Source organism: Rutilus rutilus, assembly GCF_951802725.1.
Source record: "Rutilus rutilus genome assembly, chromosome: 3".
Taxonomy (NCBI): domain Eukaryota; kingdom Metazoa; phylum Chordata; class Actinopteri; order Cypriniformes; family Leuciscidae; genus Rutilus; species Rutilus rutilus.
The window spans coordinates 29,937,517-29,960,221 of record NC_140211.1 but is presented as its reverse complement, the minus strand read 5'-3'; the positions used below and the strand labels follow the sequence as shown (position 1 = coordinate 29,960,221).

Here is a 22,705-nt window from a genome sequence, read left to right as displayed (position 1 = left end):
TTCTATTTAACATCCGCCGACGCTCCCCTCTGGGCTCCCGTAGTTCCGAACGGGCTCAGCGTTTGCCATAGAGATACACAAACAACATGGCAAATTAACAAGACCGCGGCAGCACAATCACACCCGCCAAAAACATTTACAAACTGAATCCGCAGGGCTGCCGACTCTCACAAATTCACCACGCAATTGTCACTTTTTACACACTCTCACGCCACACATCCATTTTCTCACGCAGAGAAAAATCGCAACGCAAAGAGGACACTGACACCGACAGACAAGATAGAGAAGGTTACTATTGATATGAAACAAATTCTCAGCTCTCAGATTCTGTCAATTTTATTACAAAATTCTAACAATAAACCCAGTTTTGGCGCTTGTAAATGTGACGTGAAAGAGCGCTGACAGATCTTAGTTCAGTTCTTTACTACTAGTTAATAGTAAATAAACACAAATGATCAGTAGGTAATTTAAAAGATACAGTTCAACTTACTGAAATGTAATAAAATCGATCGATCAGTGTTTTTCAACTGCGGAAAGAGGTCAATAAAACAGCTAGAGAACAATGTGTCACGTAACGTTACATTTACTTCAGGAAAGCCATTTAATGACCATAGGATGTTAGTTGGACTTAAAATAGTTGCTATAGAGAGGATTATTTAGCTAAATATGATAATTATATTACATATTTATTATATTTTTACCAATATCATTAAAATATTATAACGTTGTTATTATAAAAAACGCATTATATTTAATTTGAGATGTTATTTTTAACCTTTAATAATAATACCAGCTGACAGGGCTCTCTGTATGCTTACAGCATTAGGTGAGATTTTTTTGGTGAAAAATGTGCATAACACATTAACGTATCTACTGTACCTAATATTTATGTATGTGTACGAGGCTGCATGCGTTTGTTTTCGAAGTGCGAGTGTGTGTGTGTGTGTGAGCGTTATTGTAACTTTAAGTACACTTGACCGTTTCATGCGCTTTTAGTGTTTGTTCTAAATGGTCCTGTCGTCTGCTGTGTTCAATTACTTCAGACAAAGGTGACTGATCAAGTCCATTTAAACCTGTTCCTAATAGGCTAATGCTGCTGTGCTTGAGCAGCTCTGATGGCTCAGGTATGGCTAATGTTACTATAAAAAAAAAATGTTTCATGATTTATCACATATACTTTTTTTCTATTGTCAAAATCAACTTAGATGGTATTGTGATAGCAATATTTTGAGTAATGTATTAAACCATATATTAAACCAATCTCCATGGTATTAACTAAAAAAAAATTGTATTTCAATGAACTAAAAAATTAAAGGCAACATGTAACTTACTTTAAGTTAAACCAACAATCATTTTTTACAGTGTGTTGCCAAAGGAATGGTAAAGAGAATAGCAGCAAAATGAACATGGAGAAGCCCCTTACATTCAATAAGTCCTTTTGGCAAATTTTCATTCCTTTTTTTTTTTTTTTTTTTTTTTTTTTTTTTTTTTATGTAGGCTATCTCTCCATCAACATAGAGATGCCACTGGCATCTGGATCGCATTTTCACATCTTCATAATCTCCTCGATAACCCCCGGATTCAGAGTGTGCAGCCTCGTTAAAAACGGGGAGTAATTGCCAAATAATTAAAAATGTCATTATGCGCAAATATGCACAAAAGACACCAATTCTGCCTTCTGACTGGTTGCTAGGCAACCTTGTGTTGCAATGCTCCAAACTGCAGCCAATTAGACTTGAAATCTCTCTGAGAGTGAGCGGCGAGTTAATTGTCGTGCAATGTAAAGGAAACAGATTTTCCACATTAGGGGACTGCTGAAGTGGGAAGTTCATCAAATCATTTTCTGCAGCAGTCTTCCAGACTAACACTCGCAGTTGAACATTTAGGCTACATTAGGCCAAATGGGCGCGATCATGTGATGTCCCTCTCAGTGCTTTTTATTGTTTTTCCAATGGGACTTTAATGCCTTTTCATTTATGTTTTTGCAAAAAGAGAATCATCCGATAAAGTAGCTGGATTTTGCAGACGGCGCAGGAAGATGCCACTCTTTAACAGGGATAAATCTGGACCCATCAAGATTTGGAGTCATTTCCGTGAGGCTTATTGTATGGCACCCCAGAGACGTCTGCTAGATCTGCAGAACATAGCAGGTGGATAACACAATGACTGGGTGTTCCTCCTTGTACAGACCTGGTACAGCTTTACTGACAAATAGCTTGAAACAATGTGGGTAGAGATCTCATTATTTTTCAATATGTATGTCTTCTCACTGCCTCCCAGTTTTATAAGCAGTAAACATGCTCGGAGGAACAGAACTGATATACGGTGCCTTCCAGACAGTTGGCAGTAAATCAAAGAGCTAAGTTGTAGTATTTACATGATAAATAAAAGTCGAGGGAGCAGATGTGTTGTTGATACTGAGCTGAAGTTGTTCCACACAGTTGATGACCAATGTTAATCTGTTCCTGAAGATTAGGCATGCTTAACACTAACAGATAAGATAGAGGCACCAAACCTAATTTAGGTCAGTGTTTATTAATGAAGCATTTTTTTAAAAGGACTGTAACTTTATTTGTCCTTCACTCAATTAGTGGCTGTAGCTAATGGAAGAGACTGTTTAAATGGATCAATGTCCTAGAAGACTCAGTAACCTGCCTGAGCTGGCTCAGATTCTCTTTCTCCCACTCTCTCCGTCTTCGCTCTTCTCTTTCACTGTCAGCCACCCCAGGGCCAGTTTATCCACCCACAGAGGTTTTTTTTTTTTTTTTTGCCATTTTGTTTGTGCTCTGGGTGCTTGTTTAAAACTATTATGATTACTTGCATTATGTTGGTGGTGTGTTGTCACAGGCTAGGCATGTATGCTTATATTCAGTAGCTTGTGCTGAACTGGTGGGAAAGGGAGATTTCACAACATATACATACTGTTGTACCTGATGATAGGTAGGCCATTCCAAATATGTGATGTCTAAGGATAGTTCACCCTTAAGTTGATCCAAGCCTGTGTTCTTTTATTTTTCCGTTCGAAAGATAAAATGCTGAATTTTGAAGCTGTTTATCCACATATGGGCATTTCGACTTTTATTTCTTAAATAACATCACCATTCCTTAATAGCAAATTGGAGTTAAAAAGTTAAATAAAAGTTATGGCTGCAATTATATAAATTAGTGTAATAATAATTTTACTAGTTGACAAAATAGCCAAGTGAAATGTTTACCTTCCATAGAAAAGAGGTTGTGATACCTTATTTCTGCTCATTTCCACATATTTAAAATGACATCCATCATTTTTGGAGAAATAAAATGCAAGACAGACAACAATTTCAACCATAGTGTGTACATTTTCTTATTAAGAAGGATATTTAAATAAAATGTTGAACACATGACTGACCATATGACGTGAGAAGCATATTTCCGGGTTCGTAGGATCACTCGCTCCACCACCATGAATAAATCGTCATCTGAATGCTTGAGTTTTATTACTGAGAAGCCATGCAAATGTATTTTTACAGACGTCCCCATGAGAAACAATTAGCGTCTGAATAGAGCTCAAGACACAATGTGATCAAATCACTGAAAACACATTTGAAGGTGGTCTGAGACAGATTTTGACCTAATATAATGAAGATGTGAATGCAAATTCATTTTTGTTATCCTCACTCAGCTGTATGCAGTGTGTAATGAGGTTACGCCACTGCTATTAATCATGTACTGTACGTCAATTTGACTATTTTGCAGTGAAACCAGACACTGAGCTCATGTAATGTATTCCCCTAAATGATCAAAAACAATTCGAAAACAAAAACAAAAAATAAATCAAAAACATATTAACTATATCTGATTTATGTATCAAATAGGAAACGCTTTATGAATGTTTTTAAAATTCGATAAATATCAGATATGTTTTAGTTATCACTACCTCTTAAGTGAAATGTAAGTGGCATTGCAAGTCACTCTGGAATGAAGGTGCCATAGTCTGCATAACTTTAAAATATATATTGTTATTTACTCTCCATATTCAAACATAGAGCATTAACTCATCGCACAGTGTTTGACGTCATTGCTTCCCGCAATGACATGGCACACCATTTCGATTTATTTAGAAATGTTCAAATGTGACATTTTATCCTCTGCATCCCACAAATTTGCTCATCATGTGACTGTTTTATTTTGTATTCCAACAAAAACAGAGAGATACAAAATGCCGTCAGTGGCCTGAGCATCTAAGCTTGTTAGTGCAATAAGTTGGCCCGTTTCTCTCTCTGCCAGCATAATGTGAGCGAAATGGAATAAGGAGTATGTGGTGCTGGCATAATCCCCTCCACTCCACCTATGTTGTTCTCGTAATGGTTTTATAAGATTATAACCCCTCAGAATAGCATCTCTCCATTTTATGCCAGCGCCGCCATGCTCATGAATGAAGTGCTTAGGGGAAGAAAAAAAAAACAGGGGAAACATGGCGGATTTGTTGGCTTAGATATTGGCTTATGTAGCATCTATTTATAGGTTTCAATTCTTCCCTTGCCCTGGATTCAATGCCCTGCTTTAAACCTCAGACCCCCCAAAAGTTTTTCTCTATACATTTCCTGACTGCCAGCTCGATGAAGTTTGTTTCCTCTGAGATTAATTCCATTCAATATTCATTTAATTTAGTTCAATTCTCTCAACAGACTGTGAAGAAATCCTCAGTCAGGGAACCGCCATAGGTCTACAAAATGTAGGTGACGCATACGAGTCTGTTAACAAGCTGAAACTGGGTGGTTGCATGAAAAACCTTTTGAATCTCCGTTATCCTTTCAGTAACTCACTGAGTTTCATTATATAATTTCCATACAGAGAGTTTATGTCTTCTGAAGTGCATCTCGAGTCGGCAAATGAAACGTCAGGATGGATTCAGATTCAGGATGCATGAAATACCCCAATTTTTCTGTTTTTCTGGGCTAAGGTTTGTGTGTGTGCGTGTGTGTGTGTGTGTGGTTTATGTGTATGTGTGTGTGTGTTTATAATGGTAGAAAGAGATTGTGATGCTCACAGCTGTGGCATCGTGCAGAGACAACTCTGATGAAGGACTGACCTTGAGAAAGAGGCAGCTTTCTCTCATGTTCTCGGTCTCTTTTATTTCTCTGTTTCCGCCTCATGGCCTGTTTGAAGTGAATAGTGCACCTTACTGATTATAGTGGGACCACGCTGTGCTAATCTCAGAGGATATAGCCTGTGGCCTTCCACCTGAAAGAAGGAGTGACATGGTGTCAGCATGACTTTAGAATTCAGGATGAAGTCTTCACAGGAATGTAATTACAGATTTGCCGAACTGCCACTGCCAGTACATTACAATGGTGCAGGCTGTTTTGGTGTCCGTGTCCTGTCTCAAGGTGTCATTTGCAGAGTCAGAAATGCTTTAAGTCTGCCATCTGAATGTCATTTGGCTGGGGTATCTTTTTCAGTGTTGAGTGACATGACTTTTTCTGATAATGTCAAAGGCTGTTTTCAGCTCAATTGGAGAAGAGAGGTTAAAGACAGCAGAACCTCTTAGAGCTTTTCCATTGAAAGGACAGTCCAAAGTCCTTTTGCTTTGTTCTTCCAGCTCACTTTACAGTCTTGTCACTCTCAAAACACTCCATTCTGTCATTAGCCTATTTATCAAAGTCTCATTCACCTGTCATCTTCAAGTCGTGATCGTCTGATCTCATCGACAACATTTCGGCCCTTTAGGACAGCCTAGTGTAGGTCGTTGACTACCTCAAGGGCATGAGAGATGGATGGAGTCATGGATGGTTGGCTGAGTAACAGCTGTACAAATAAGCAGCGTTCCACCTTTTGAACCTCAGGAGAAAGATCTAGAAACAGCCCCGTGGCATCAGCCAAACCACATGTAAGATGGGCCCTCTGAAGCCTTCAGACAGTGGGAAGACTGGAGTTTTTGTTAGCTTGGTGCTAGCATTGGTGGCATGATTTGTTTTGTTGAATGTTTGATGTTGCAGCTGTATCTAAATTTAAAGGGGTCATTTCATGAGGCATCTCTTTTTCCATTGATCTTTTACAATGAAAGAGATCATTGTACTGTGAAAACATCCTGTATCTTTCAGAAGTCAAAACGTCCAGCCCATAATGTGCTCAGGCGTCTCGTTCTTACATCTTTTGGCATGTGCTGAGACATAGGGAGAGAAAGCAATGGTTTCGCTCGCTCTGACGGCATGGTGCCTCAGAGGCGGAGGAAGTTGCTCACGGCAGGCGAGCCGATGATAATGGAGATCATTTGGTGTGCAGCATGTCAGCATTGTTTGGAACTAATGAGGGCTCAGAAGTTGTGAATGCATCGTAATTAACTACCAATCAGCACCTTTGCTTCCCCTCTTTTGTCATTTAGAGCTGATGTGCTTTTGTCTCATGAAAACATGCATTTTTTTGCCTCCATATTGAACATGGGCTATGTTCGGAATGGCATACCTCCTGTACATATAATACTTATTAAATAGCTACTTCCTATGTTAAAAAATAGTAAGTGAAGCAGTACCCTGAAATCTTGAATAATAGGTCTAAATATTTGTACATATTTCTATATTCGAGATCACCATTCCTCCGTGCAGATAAAAGTATGTCCTGTTCATATTTAAGGCCGTATGATTTCAGTGACGAAGAGGGAATCTTGGAATCCACTCCAGTCATGAAAATGGAATTTACAGTATAACGCAGATGTCACGAAAAAGCGCGCAAATTGATGGATCGATAAATAAATTGAAATTAGAGCTGTACGATAAATCAAATCGCTACATGGTCTAGTGTCTGTGAATATAAAAAGTGCGAAAAGATTGCTGAATAAAATACATTTCATAGGACTCTATTATTCTTAATTTTAATAAATGATCAGTGATAAAATAAGTTGTTAATCTATTATCAATTATTACATTTAATAGATTAGACATGTTTTTTTTTGATGATTGAAATTTGAATAAACAAAACAAACAAATGCTTTTAAGTTTAAAGCATTTGTCCAACCAAATAAAACCCTGTTTTCATTAATGTAACAGTCATTTTAACTGAATATAATAATAATAATAATAATAATAATAATTGATTGTTGTTGAATACTGTATACTTTGAATACCATGAAAATCTCAAATCAGAAATTTGTCAACGCTGCCCCACAACTTTTATTAATAAATTAAGTTTGCAAACATCAGTGACATTGACAGCTTTAACTTGTCAATGACCATGGTATAAGCAGGATAATGCTCAGCTAGCTGTGCTTTAAACGATTTTAATGCACGATGTGGAGGCAAAGAAGATTTATGTAATGGTACAAATGAACTAATTGTGTAAATAACCATGTGTACATATTTGTCATCAAAAAATCCAATTGATTATATGTAAATCAGTCTCTTACATTTTAACAGGCAAAATTGAACCTGGCTTGTTCCACAGTTAACTGTATCTAAATCATGTTCATACCTTTTAACTGATTATTATTATTATTTTTACAATCAACAGATTTATGTTGAGTAAGGAATTTGAATGAATGCATTTTGTAAATATAATTATTTAAATAAAATAATTTAGGTGGCACTTTTTGGCAAATGTACTAGGTTATTTGGGTGTTCTCTGCTACAGAATCTGCATTTACAGACACTTTGGTTGCTGTGAACAGCAGTAAATATAATATATAGTGTAGTAATAGTAGTGTGCTATTCCCAACATAGCATGTCCTTGCATCTTATGTGGATGTGGAGTAAAGGTATGTTTGTACTGTGTTTTTGAATATTCACTCTTGTGAATTACCATAAGTGTTTCTAGAAATCTCTTTCTATCTCTCAAGGTGACTGTCAGCAGCTCTGGCTTTCATAAAAAAAGATTTTTGTGTACATAGGACTTTTGTGTATATATAAAAACACACTTGTTAGCTACCTATTAACCTAAAGCACTTTAACTGCATGTTATTAAAACTTTTATTTAGTTTGATATTATTTTGATTATCTTAGACTTTTAATGTGACAAAAATAGGAAAGAGGGTTGTGGTGAAGTGTGAGAAAGAGAGTGAAGCGATCTGCTGCAGAGAGTATAAATATATACATATATCATAAATGCATTTCCTTCACACAAATATCTGAACCCAGAGCGTTTTTTTTTTTTTTTTTAAGTAATTAAATGTAATGAATGTAACTTTACATTAAAATAATACAAATTACTTGTGTAATGTTATTATAATGTTGTGTTTTTTAATTGGTTTAACAAAATTGAATTTCAAAATTGAATTTCAAATGCGTCCTGGTTTGGAAGTCACTATATTAGATGCTTTAGGCTTATTGTCTGATTTAATGGCAGGCAGAGAGCAGCTGAGCAGCTGTAGAATAACTGATGCACACAAACACCAAATCATCACAGCCCTGCTGTCAACATTTTTGTGAGCTATATGTTAGTTTTGGGATGGAAGGTACTGTATGTGCTTAATCTCTGTTGGCATGGAAACCGCCTCCTCATATCTGTAAAATATAATGGTGTTTGGGATTCGGGTTTCGCTCTCATGCTGAAATACTGCACCCACATTATAGCCCTGCATGTTTGACAGACAGACGGTTCGATGCACTCTGTGACAAAATCCATCATGACTTCCTCTCATCAGCATTGAGTTTGTCAGGATATCCATGTATTAACCGATTGTGAAAGGTATATGCAAATGTGATCTAGAAGCTAGAAGTCACATGCAATTACACTTTAAATAAAATATTCAAACTTTTAGTCATGCAGAAAGCCAAGAAAGAGTGAAATGGGTGCGTATGATTTTTAGAATTAATTAAAGCTGACAAAAACACATATCCCAAACAGCATAGATGACAACTGAGAATAGCAATGGAAGTCCATTACATTGTGTTTCACTCTCTGTTAGAGAATCATGCTGTTGAAGGATATTATGTGTTATCTTCAAGCTATAGCATTTGGCCCCCGACTAGGAAACTTCCACGGTAATGGAACAATCTTAGTGGGAGAGAAAGATCGAATGAATGTGTGGAAGTGTGAGGATGTCTTTTAAAGGACATTTCTGTGTATGTGTGAGAGAGCGAAAGGTCTGTTAGGTCTGTGTCTGTGAGAGTCTGTTAGTGGAGAGGTGGATCTGTCTGCTGAAAGAGAATGTAATTCAGTTGTAGTATAAGAAAGTGAATTTTGTCGTGGAGTATGTTGTAATCCAGCCACCTCAAGTGCAGAAGTCAATTTTTGCAATGAATACGAAACGTTAAAAATATGCAAGATTTCCTCTGCTGCTTAGAATGAAGTGAATTTAATACTTGTGTATTATATTTGTATCATACTGTGTAAGCTCGTATGCACTGGTAAAAGAAACATAAAATGTGTGCATTTGTGTATTTGCTTTAAAGTCACTTAGACTGCGGTATGTGATTACGGTGTTATCTCAAATTATCGTGACAAGCATACTGGGTGATATAGCTTGATGTTTTTCAGCCTTTCAACAACATACAATATACATGTCAATGATTTTTTACCCTTACGCTGATTTCGCCCAGCATGTAAACACACTAACCTGCTTTCTGTTGGCTTGTTGAAGTGTGCATGTGCGATTATATGTGACAGGAACGTGTCCTTACTTTGAATTTAAGCACATCCAGACAGAGCGAGCATTTTGCAGTAAGGGAGGAGGAAATACAGTATATCGCAAACTCAGACTTTTTCTTGACCATTATAAAAAAATTATAAAAGTGCTTTCATTTCGTATACAGCAGAAGAAGAAGTGGTACAGTCAAAATGCTGCATCTGTAACTGCATGAGAGGAGAATATATGAGCCGTAAGTTTCCCCTTGACATGTTGCAATATTCTTCTTCGCTTTATTTAACATCACAACCCACATAACAAATGAACAGATACGCAAATTATTACGTTTTGACATCACTACCAGGAAATAACCTGATTTTATTGATAAAGTCTTGTAAACACAGTTTACTTGCATTGTCAGGTTATTGGTTTGCATGTAAAACCAGACAACGGGTTATCAGCGTACTGGTGTGTATGTAAACGTGCTCAATAATTATGTATTTGGTCTGGAAATCCTTTTTTTTTATCGATCAGAAGAACAGCTAAGTAATTTCAACCAAACAACAGTGGTAGTAGATTAAACCAGAACCAGAAATTGCAACTGACTTTACTTCAGTGTTGTGACGTATTTCCAAGTAGAACGGATTATTGAATAGAGGGCTGGGTTTTCCTTTAGCGCACCTCCTCTCTATCCCTCGCTCATAGCGGACTGACGGTTGGAAGGCAGTGGTTAAGGATATTCAACCCAAGCCGTCAAAGTGATGTCATCAGAGAAGGAACGCCACTCCATATTTTCAGATATATATTATTCACCAATAGTGAGCCTACGTTCTGACGTAGAACCCAGAAGCGCTGCGCTGTTTACACTACGTCAACAGCGTAGAAGAATGGCATGGAAGAGAAGAGATTGTTGAATAAAGTCATTATTTTAGGAAAGAAACCTAAAATTCTCGGGACAGCAGCATGTGTCCAAATTTTAATCTTAACCGTTCTATTTCATCAGAAACTATCTGTAAACAGGGCTTTAAGTGTAAAATACCGAACTTGTCCTTTAACAATGTTTTTACCACCTTTCTGGGCCTTAAAAGTTGCAATGACGTAGCTGTCAACGGAGGGACAGAAAGCTCTCAGATTTCATCTAAAATATCTTCATCTGTGTTCCGAAGATGAACGAAGGTCTAACGGGTTTGGAACATAATGAGGATGAGTAATTAATGACAGAATTTCATTTTTGGGTGAACTAGCCTAACCCTTTAAGTTGCAATAACGCTCACACACACTTCAGGGAACTACACTAACCTTTTCCACTGGTGGCACTTGCGCTACTAACTTTTTCAGTTACTGGCACAAAACATGATTTGGTCGCACAAATTGTTTATAGTAAGCCGCTCTGGATAATAATGAACAATAATGAAACTGTATTGCATACAGATGTGCTTTTTTACTTGCCATCTTTTAAACCACATGCCTTCTTGTTTTTGTTTTCTTTAACATTAGTTGGGATAGATTTACTGCAATAGAAAATACAGTATACACAATAAAGTGCCAAATGGATTTCAACATGCTATGGTTGGCACAGATGGGCAGACTCCTGAACTCTTAAGTAGTGATGCATTGATGTGAAAATTGTGGCCGATATCGATAATAACCGATATTAATACTGCTGTTATGGCCGATATCGATATCTCTGTATAGAAAACAAATTAATTGATAATCAAATAAAGAGATATTTTCCAAAACATTTGGAAATTATTTTTTATTTTTTATAATATTTCAATTATTATTGAAACATTATTTTTTATTTTTTTTTACTTTAGAAATGACTTATGTTGGGCACCTTTACCTGTGTGCAAAATATGTCACACATAGGACACACATGCATTATATTGCATTGAATTGCATATAATGTGTGCTGGTCAACTTTAATTAAGAAACAACTAAAATTAAGAAACCCCTAGAAAACAGTAAAAAAAATAAAATAAAAAAAAACAGGTGTAGGCTACAATAAAGATAGGCTACTTAATTTATTATTCCAATAACCAAATATGATACTAAATAGCACAGGGAAAAGAGCTTCTATTTGTGACGTGCTGTCCTTGCATTTGAACATTGCGCATTTTAAACAGGACAGGCATTAGCTGCATAAATGTTAGCCAATACAAACATATTTATAGAAAACAGTTGACAATGAATAGACAGGAGTCCAATAATAGCGTAACGAATCACGTATTCTAAAAATAATATCAAGTAGGCTAAGTTTGACGAATCCGACATAGGCCTATAACGAGGGCTGTGTTGTAAAACGTCCGTCATTTAACGAATTTTAAAAACACGGATGGATAATACAATATGCTTTCCGACATTTTGACAGAAAAAAAAACAAGCAAGAACAAAATTTAAACTATAGCCCGTCAATTTTCATTTTACAATTATCTTCTCTCTCTGTGTGCGCGCGCGCGTCCGTATTTGTCAAGTCAAGTCAAGTCAAGTATATTTGTATAGCGCTTTTCACAATACAGATTGTATCAAAGCAGCTTCACAGTATTAAATTAAAATAATACAACAAGGTTTGTTTCTAGTGGAATTTATTGATAAAATCAAATTAGATATCCAGAATATCCCCAACTGAGCAAGCCAAAGGCAACAGTGGCAAGGAACCGAAAAACTCCATCAAGTGACCTAATAGTGTCCTAAAACTCCATCAGGTGACCCAATGGAGAAAAAAAAAACCTTGGGAGAACCCAGGCTCAGTCGGGGGCCAGTTCTCCTCTGGCGTTTATTAACTAGAGGCCGGATTGTAATTTGGACTGTAAGATTAAAAATATTATATGAATGCCTGGCTGAAGAGATGCGACTTTAATCTAGTTTTAAACTGGGAGAGCGAGTCTGAGCAACGAACAGTATCAGGAAGGCTATTCCAGAGTTTTGGAGCTAAATGTGAAAATGCTCTCCCTCCTTTGGTGGTTCTGGATATCCTAGGTATGACCAAAAGCCTTGAATTTAGTGATCTTAAAGAGCGCGATGGATTATAGGGCGATAGAAGATCCGTTAAATAGACTGGAGCTAAGCCGTTTAGGGCTTTATAAGTCAGTAGCAATACCTTGTAATTAATACGGAACTTTATAGGTAACCAATGCAGTGATGATAAAATCGGTGTTATATGATCATATTTTCTTGATCTAGTAAGAACTCTAGCGGCGGCATTTTGGACTAACTGTAGCTTGTTAATTGAGGATGCAGGACAACCGGCTAATAAAGCATTACAGTAATCTAGTCTCGAGGTCATGAATGCATGAACTAACTTTTCTGCATCAGAAACTGATAGCATATTACGTAGCTTAGCAATGTTTCTAAGGTGGAAAAAGGCGGTTTTTGTAACATATGAAATATGATTTTTGAAAGACAGGTTGCAATCGAGTATAACACCCAGGTCTTTTACTGTAGAGGATAAAGTAACAGGACATCCTACTATATTAAAGTTGTATTGCGAGAGGTTTTGTGGGCGGTTTTTTGAACCGATAAGTAGTACCTCTGTTTTGTCTGGATTTAATAAAAGAAAATTACGCGTCATCCAATCTTTTATATCTTTAACACACTCTGTCAATTTGGATAATTTATCGTTTTCATCTGGCCGTGATGAAATATATATTTGAGTGTCATCAGCATAACAATGGAAACTAATTCCATGTTTCCTTATAATATTTCCAAGTGGCATCATATATACTGAGAATAATAGAGGGCCTAACACAGATCCCTGCGGCACTCCATAGTTTACTGGATTTGTGAGAGAGAGAGAGCTCGCGAGTCGCGCAGATACAATGGTATGTTTTAATCTAAGTAACGTTAACGGTCGCGGGGCTGAAGCCAACTGATGTGTTGAATGCTCAGAGCACGTTATAAAACGTATTCTTAAAATACACATTTCTGTTTTAATAAATGCTCATAGTAATTCATAGCATATTGCCTAAAACATAGGTACAAAAATAATCAGTGATACATTTGCGACCCATTGGCATTTCAAAAGGTCGCATATGCGACCATTTTGGTCGCAGTGTAGTTCCCTGCACTTGCGCACACGCTCGCAGGCTGTAAATGTTAAAATAGTGGGTGCATTTTTTTTATTACTCGCTTTTGTGTTTCGCCTCCCTCCGCCATTTTACGCTATGTGTGAGAAGCGCGTATGTGATGAATGACGTCAGAGAAACGTCAATAGGCTATAATCGATTATGGTCTATTACTGCATCGACGCAGAATCGTCCGCATCGCAGAAACACTTAATTTCAACACCCTTAGTTATTATTATATTTTACTTATTAGAAGTATTTGCTATAAGGAGTATATTTTAGTTATTTAATTTTTTCAGGAAACCATCCTTAAAATTGTCATCCTTCACAATTCTTCATGTCTCAGAATAATTTTCCTGGAAGTGACAAATGTGGCAACAATTAGAGCATTATTAAAGTCTGCCCTCAAAATCATCTACATTATGCAATATCATGGTAGAAAACTGAATAGATCATTCTGCCGTTGTTTGTGACCTCACTCCAGTGTAAGTCTTCTGCATGTTGTGATTTGTTTGATCTGGATTTGTTTTTTGGTGTGCTTATCAGTTTCATAACTTACAAAACAATATAATGCTGTGCGAACAAGGTCTCAGAGGAACTGAGTAGCTTTTATTGATCTCGCTTTCTCACTCATTTCCTCCTTTCTTTTCACTCTCCTCTTGTTGTCACGTCTGCCGCTGAACACGTTCACTTTGCTCTCTCTTCTTCCTTCCCTTTGCTCTGAATAAGAGGGTGCTGGAAAGGATGGCAGTAGCAGTTGAAGGAGTTTTGGAGACAGATGCTCTTGCATCTCTCCTCGGCTGTCTCTTCTTCCCGGAGAGCCTATCTCTGCCTGCGTTTCTGCTGTTACCCATAATGCCTCAGGAAAGGCAGTTAGAAAATAGTGATTCTCCAACATTTCTCAGCTGAAAGAGTGCAGGCCACTGCTGTGCTTCTTGCTGGGTGCTCGTTTAAATTCTGTCATTAGATATAATTGAAATCTGCTCCCCCTCCAAATGCACAAGCCCCGCTGTGACTCACAGTATCACAGATTCACAATGCACATTAGCTAGTTTATGTGTGTGTGTGTGTGTGTTTTCCCCTATATTTTATGAATGTTTGAAATCTTACGTAATCACTTTTAGTGATGCTATTGTCATTACTCCACTTGCCATGTTGTTCCACATGTGATGGTGGAAGATAAATGAGATCTGTCTCATTTTCGCTTCTGGCGACACGACTGGCTTTGTGTGTGCCGGAAAATACAAAAGGCACAGCGATTTTAGCACCACATTGTTTTGTAGCTTGTAAGACAAGCTTTATATAGCCTGAACAGTAACAATGTTTCTTTATGCAAAGTGATTTTTGTGGCAGTAGTGTTTCATGCTCAGAAGCGGCCTTTTTTTCCATTGGCATTCAGTGGTTCAACAAATTAAACCTCAGACAGCTTGTTTCTCCATATATTTATTTCTTTAATCAGATTTGATGAATGTCTTTAACTTTAGAGTCATGTCATTTTTATTTGTTTTCTCTGAATGGCCTCTAAAAAACTCAGTCTGTATAATGTTTTATTAACACTTCACATTTAATGTGTAGATTTTCCTCCCTCTGTCTAACTATCCTCTCTTCGTGACACATAATGTAAAGGTGCTCCTCAATTATTTAACTGAAGGCCCTCTCAAATATGAATACCTTAATGGAGGGACTGTGCCAACTGGGTAATGTAAAAAGAAAAACAGTAAACAAATAATGTGCACAAGATGCCATACGTGTTCCCATAGCAAGCTGGGAAAGTGAGATTGCATAGCAACAGAGTGGCCTGCATGCTGTTAGTGAAGGAAACGACAGCATGAAATGAATCGGAGTGGCGTATTTTAGTACATTACTGCAGCATGTATTATCAAATTATTTTGATTAATTGTCTGAGATTCACATTACTCTCTGTCACTCCCTGTTATGTTCTCCAGCGCTTCTGATTAACCAATTAAACCGGACATTTGTGTCTGAAAGGATGGTTGATTCTGCTGATTCTGTGCAGATTGGTTTCAACGATGGAGGATGTAAACACAACACACATGTTCAGCACCTAATCGAGTGTTTCTTTCAAATGACCAGAGAGCTCCCTGTGGTTTCCAGAGCTTTCCTACCCACCCGTGACTGCAGCATCATTGCTAAGCTAAATGAATTCCTGAGAACTGCCACTGGATGTTTAATTGAACTTTTAGTTTATTCTGTTCAATCTAAACAAATTAGTCAATAATTAAACAGTTATTCCAAGGTCATACCTCTGAAAATTAAGCTGTATATTTCTGTATATTTACTTGTTACTCTTAAACTCTTGAATATTTCATAGATTTGATGCTATAAACCCTCCAAACTGTGTCAAATACAGCAACTAGTTGCTCCAGATTGGATCAGACTGATCATATCAGTCAGATTGGAGATGTCTGTTTTAGACAGCTCTTGCCATTCTTGAAAAAACATATATCAGACGGTGAACACTGAGTGGGGGTCCATGGCCATACCATCTTTCTTGTTAACTTTTTTCCAAGAAACCAATTTAAATTGGTTGAAACTGGCCTTGAGAAACAAACATGTTTGATTTTTTTTTTTTTTTTTTTTTTAAAGGCTTCAGTGAAAGTGAAGTCGTTTCTGAAAGGTTTTTTTAGTGTCTGCCTCAGCCTTTGCAATGCACACATTCAATATGTCTAGCCCTGTCATTATTAAAATATAATATGCTTTTTAAGTTTGTAGAAGTAATATAATTTGTTTTGATTTTAATGTTTTGTTGTTGTAATTTGTTGAATAAGCTTTTAAACTATATTTTTCCTTTACTTTTTAGCTGACACATCTTTCAAGTTCATCCACTGCAGACTGTTTAGTTAATTAGATACGGTTTATTCCTTCTAACTAAAATTGATTGATTACATTATTTGCTCATGGCATTCACACAAATCAATTGTGAGAGAAATGTTAAAGTAACTGATTATAATAACACATTCTAAATTAAGCAAAAGCCAGATTTGCTGCTTGTTTTTGCACCAGATTGTAAAAATGTTGATTTTAAAACGGCAGTCTGGAAGAGGAAAACATTTTCAGGGTCATGCTAGCATTTCACTTGCCAAACTGCAAAATGTGTTAGAAGCTTAAACATTTGTAGTTGACACTTAGAATGAAAGTCGCTATTTTTACACATCAGCATAAAATCTTTGTAGGTGTTGCTGTATGATAATGTACGCAGAGAAGTGTGTGTGTGCTTGTGTGCGCGTCTGTGTGTGCGCGTGTGTGAGAGAGTGTGCGTGTGTGTGAGAGAGTGTGTGTGGGTGGGTGTGTGTGTCTGCGAGGCCCCAGACCTGTGTAATCAGCTGACTGTACTAGTGGCACTACTCTAAGTCTGATTAATGAAGCTGTTTATTCCGCACCTCATCAGCCACTGCCAGCGAGCACTCCACTCCCACAGGGAACACCACTTTACCAAGAAAAAGAGAGAGAGAGGAGTGGACTGGAGGGATAAAAGATGGAATGTGTGAGACCTGGAGAAGTGAGATAGGTAGAGGACAAGGAAAAGGACAAAATGAGAGGCAGAGGACAAAGGTTTACAGCCAGAGCACAAGCTCTTGAGCTCAGTATCTGCTCTTTATTTCTCCTCAAAGGTCAGCACTAGCACAGATGCTCTAATCGCTTCAAACATCTGTACCGGCCCACCTCATAACACTGGTTTTAAAACTTACACAGCCTCACCCAGGAATAGTTCACCACAAAAATAAAATACTGTCATAATTTGCTCACCCTCACATCATTCCAAACCTGTATGACTTTCTTCTGCAAAGAATGTTGCTAACTAAATAGTTTTGGTGATCATTGACTTCCATTTGTATAAAAAAAAAACACATTGACACAAATTTTCTGTTCTGCAAAAGAATGATAGACATGCACATTTTGAATGACATGAGAGAGTAAATGATGACAGAATTTTTAATGTTGGGAGGGAACAATCCCTCTTAAAGGGCCATTTTATGCTCCTTTAAGCAATTTTTTTTTTTTTTTTCTGTGGTCAACGTTTAATATTAATCAGGTTAAATAACATATTTCAAATTAGCAATACAATCTGACATGAACTGTCCAATAAATGTTTTTTATGCTCAATTTGCCTTAAAATGTGTATTTAAGTTTGGTAAAAGCCAATGTACATATGCAGTCCCCAGCGCACATCTAGGACACCAGAGCTTAACCAATTGCCTGTTGCAATTTGTCTTATTCATAGAAATTGGAATGAAACATTTTGGTAGATATACAGTCTTTTCATTAGGGTGGGGCAAAAAAAAAATGTTGTTGCTTCAAATCAAACATTAGTATAATGATGTAATGCGTCTTTGTTCATGGGTTAGAATCCTTTATTGGGTTGGGTGAATGGTGAATTTCTTTTGTTAACTAAGATGGCTGAGGAGCGATAGCCATGTATCCCTGTCCACGCTGAAATATCATTAGTTCACAAATCCATTAAACATCAATGTTTTTATTGGCTGTGATAGTGTTGCACTTCTTAACTTTTACTCTGTGTGGACAGACACATGTTTTAAAACAGTGAACTTGTTTGTTCAAAAGAGTAAAGAAAATCCTGTTTTCCATGCTATAACTGTCTCTTTCTGTTTCTTTTCTTCATGCATTTTTTTCTCACCCTCACACACCTGAAGCGTTGACTGCTGTGTTTGAAAGCAGTGCAAGTTTCACAAAAATAACATGAGGCTGTTACATGCTTCTTGCTCCATCTCCAACAACACCCAGGCCTCTAAAATGAAGCCATCATCAAACAAAAGGAAAGAAGGACATCGACAGCAAGAAAAAATTACAGCACTCGCCTACGCCTATCAGTGTAATAACTCCATGTCGGACTCTGTCAGTGTTCTGGTTATTGAGAGAAGGACACACAACATATGAAATCACACAAGTCATAATGGTGATGTAGGGAACAACATCGATGTATTGAACGTCTGAAATGGTCTGAATTCTGAAGACACAAACTGGAGGTGGCACCCGGTTTATATTGAGCTCAGGATTAGTTTTACAGCTGGGCTTGTGTTTAATGTCAATACACTGACCTCATGGGGTACGGTTTCACGTGTGTATTCGATCTCCTTGGATCAACTGTGCTTTTGTCAGTATCCTTCCATTCATTGTCTGTTGTGTTAATCTGCTTGCTGATTCATTCCATTTTCACTTCCCCATGTGTTTGATGAAGTCTCTTACTGTGCAATACTGTGTGTGTGACAGGACTGAACGAGGAGCCACTGCTGCCAGCAAGATGGCACTGGTCCGTTTCTCTTTCTGTCACAGGAATCTATACTTCCACCTGTTGATGACGGCTCTCACACTCAGTGCATTACTAATTTGCTTAAATCAGAATCATACTCGCAAAGCAAGGAAGTCTGGTCATTTTGTGAACTAACTAATGGTCTCTCTCTCTCTTTGTCTCTCTTTTCTCACAGATTTGTTCCTTACCACCGAATCAAATGAATTTGAGACCTGGATCAATAAGGTAGATTAGAGCATTATTTCCTTTCCTTTAATCTTTAACTCTACTGTATTAACATTTAGGAGGGAATTCCCACCGCATGCAGTCATTTATTTGTATGGGCCATCTGTGTTGTCTTCGCGAAGATTCACTAAAGAGTTATGCATATCAGGTAACGGCCACAAAGAAATTAGCAGTTTGCATGGCGATTACCAATCTTGCTTGTTGGTTCTAAGTGCTCCTTATGGGGGATGAAGCAGCCCACCACAGTCTGGCTTACTTTACTGAAACTGTACAACATTACTCCCATCACAGCGATCTATACACCTGAATCGGCTCTTTAAAACACTCAATGCATTCTACTACACCGCATCTGCATATGCACGTAGTTATAGCACTCCTTTCCATCATTTGACAAATGGCTCCCATGATCAATAGAAAATGAACACAAGTACCTCTTTTTTAATTAAATTCTTTCTGCGTCTGTGACATTTAATTAGAGCGCTCTTGTGAATAAGGCATTGAAAAGAATAACAATAACCAAATTTAAATATTCACAGCAGTATTTGCTGTGAATACTTTTGATGTTAAACTGGATTGCGGGTGGTAGTTTATAGTCTAGGTTTTTGCAGTGGAATGTGTGCAAAAATAGCTGTTAATCTTCTGTTCATTTTCTGGTAATCTTAGTCATATGGACACTATTTTACACGTTTTATTTGTTATATGGTAATTAAAAGTGAAAAGTGTTTTTCTGTTTTTGCCACTTAAACTTAATTTACTTATTTTTACTTGTAAAATACTATTACAATTAAAAATAACTTGTCTATTTTAATATATTTTAAAATGTAATTTATTCCTGTGATGTCAAAGCTGAATTTTCAGCATCATTACTCCAGTCTTCAGTGTCACATGATCCTTCAGAAATCATTCTAATATGCTGATTTGCAGCTCAAGAAACATTTCTCATTATTATCAGTTGAAATCAGTTGTGCTGCTTAATATTTTTGTGGAAACTGATACTTTTTTTGATTAATTGATTAATATTTTGTAACATTATAAATGGCATTACTGTCATTGATTCATTTAATGTGTCCTTTCTGAACAATGTATTAATTTCTTTAAAACAAAATCTTACCCCAGACTTTTGAACGATAGTGTAAATAAGGGTAGAGAGAGAAAGAAGTTATGGTGAGAAGGGAATGTAACAGGATCAGGAACGTATGTGTGGTCTTCTATGGAAGCTTGTTTCCGCCACAGAATAAAACATTTTAAGAGATAATTGCGACTTTTTATCTCTCAATTGCGAGTTTACATCTCGCAATTCTGACTTTATTTCTCAGAATTTTGAGATATAAAGTCAGAATTGCGTGAAATAAAGTCGTAATTGCGTGTTATAAAGTCAGAATTGCGAGATATAAAGTCAGAATTGCGTGAAATAAAGTCGCAATTGCGTCTTATAAAGTCAGAATTCGGACTTTTTTTCTCGCAATTGCGACTTTATATCACGCAATTCTGACTTTATAATACGCAATTGGGAGATATAAAGTCAGAATTGCATGATATAAACTCGCAATTGCGTGTTATAAAGTCAGAATTGTGAGATAAACTATTCTAAAAAAAAAAAAAAAAGTCCTTTTTTTTTCCCTTAGAATTGGACTTTATATCTCACAATTGTGAGTTTATATCTCACAATTCTGAGAAATAAAGTCAGAATTGCGAGATGTAAACTCGCAATTGTGAGATAAAAAGTCGCAATTATCATTTAATTTTTTTAATTTTGTCGCGGAAACAAGTTTCCATAGTCTTCCACATGCGCTAAATTCTAGGTCACAGCTTCGACATCAGTCAGAGTTGGTTTTAATGTGTGAGAGCCTGAAGAATATAGAGTCAGAGGTCAGAAAAAGAAAGTGTTATGACAGGCAGCAAAATGGATGGAAAGTCTTAAAGTAGAAAAAACTAGAAAATCAAAGGTGAAAGAAGTAGACGCAGAGTTTCATAAAGGAGCATCTCTGAGCAGGTGGGAAACTACAGAAATAGCAGATGATAAATAGTTGAACACTGTGAGCGAGAGAGAGAATTGCAATGTGCCGCAGTGACCCAAGCTGACTGTAAAAGGTCAGCATGCGTCTTCTTGAAGCACTGCGGCTTTTCCGGAAGCATTTCCCGGTGCCCTCTATTCTTTCCTTGCGTCGCATGAGTCCATGGCGCTCTGCTGCTGATGCTGCTTCAGAGATACAGAGGGAGGGAGTCAGGTTAGATCGCCTCTCCTCCTCCCGCAGGGCTCCTCATCATTTCATTCTGAGAGCGAGGGGCTGGTGACAAGAGCAGGGATGGATAAAATGACATGCTGTGAAGACAGACAGGCAGGGTGGAAATAAAGAAAAGGAGGAGATAAGTGGGTAGATGATTAAAGAGAGGGAGCGATGGGCGATTGCTAATCACATCTGAGGCAGCAGCCATTTTAGACTCTGCTTAGTTCATATTCCTTGAAAGAGGCTTAACGGATCCGAATGAAAAACACAGCTGATTGGTGACTGGTCTTTGATTACTGACTCTTACTGACATAAACAAACACACACCATCTCTCACAATTGTACTTGCTCGCACACACACACGTTACAGGGAAATGTCTCCCAGTAAAACCACAGTAATCCTGCCACTATTTACTGTGAGGTTTTTGAGTTAACAGTCTTTGGTCACAGGCCAGTACCCTCTGCTTCCTGTAGCACACTCCGTTTTAATTACTTTCCTCTCGCTCTCCTTAAACACTTATTCCCAACCCTGATTATACACACGCGCACACAGCAGCTCCAGTGTTTGTTTAAATTGAAAAGCTTCAGTTGTAGACTGCATGCAAAGTCATTACTGTAATACAAGACGCCATCAGTCATTTCAGCAGCTAGACGGAGCCGCCCGACCAAACAAACAAGCCAGAAAATATTAGCCCTCTGATTCTTTAGCTTAGTCAATTATTTGTTTTTCCTCGGTTTAAGTTATAGAGTTAACCTGCCATTTGGTGAAAATACCATGACTGTGTAATTATGATCGCCCTTGGAACATTAATGCATTCACATGTGTTCACCTCATGATGCCAATCATGGCCGCCACACCAAACTCAGTCGGTGCACTGCGCCACTTAAACAAGTGTTGTGTCAGTCGCACAAGAGCCAGACAAACACAATCCACCAGCAGGCTGTGTTTACAATCCAGAGCCTCAATCAGTACATCTTTATGCGCTTACTCTACAATATGTATATAATATCAGGGGCAATGCAGGGCTTCAGACCTCTGGATGTATCGGGTGTAGATAGTAGGGCTGGGTAAAAAATATCGATTTCTTGATTTTAATCAATTCTCATTTTTATGAACCAATATCAATTCTTAAATCCCAATAATCGATTAGGCTAGTCATCCTGTTGTCAGTTGATGAATGAATGTAACATTGTAGCGTGCATCCCATCCAATAAATCGCAATAATCTGTGTGCTTTGTTACTATTGATATGAAATAAAGTCTCAGATTTCAAATTACATCCATTTTCTTACGAAATTCAAAAACATAAATACCGTTTTGTCGCTGTGGCGTGAGATCGCACATGATCTTCTCTTCCGCC

At 37.4% G+C, this 22,705-nt stretch overlaps 1 protein-coding gene across 1 annotated transcript in view; it reads left to right on the top strand.

Annotated features, from left to right (window-relative positions):
- The window catches only part of itfg1 (integrin alpha FG-GAP repeat containing 1), a 134,395-nt gene that overhangs the window by 8,999 nt on the left and 102,691 nt on the right, over positions 1-22,705 (top strand). The window contains exon 7 of the mRNA XM_084403613.1: positions 19,068-19,117. Within this exon, the coding sequence (XP_084259739.1) occupies positions 19,068-19,117 (50 nt within the window). The remainder of the gene's footprint in view (positions 1-19,067; positions 19,118-22,705) is intronic.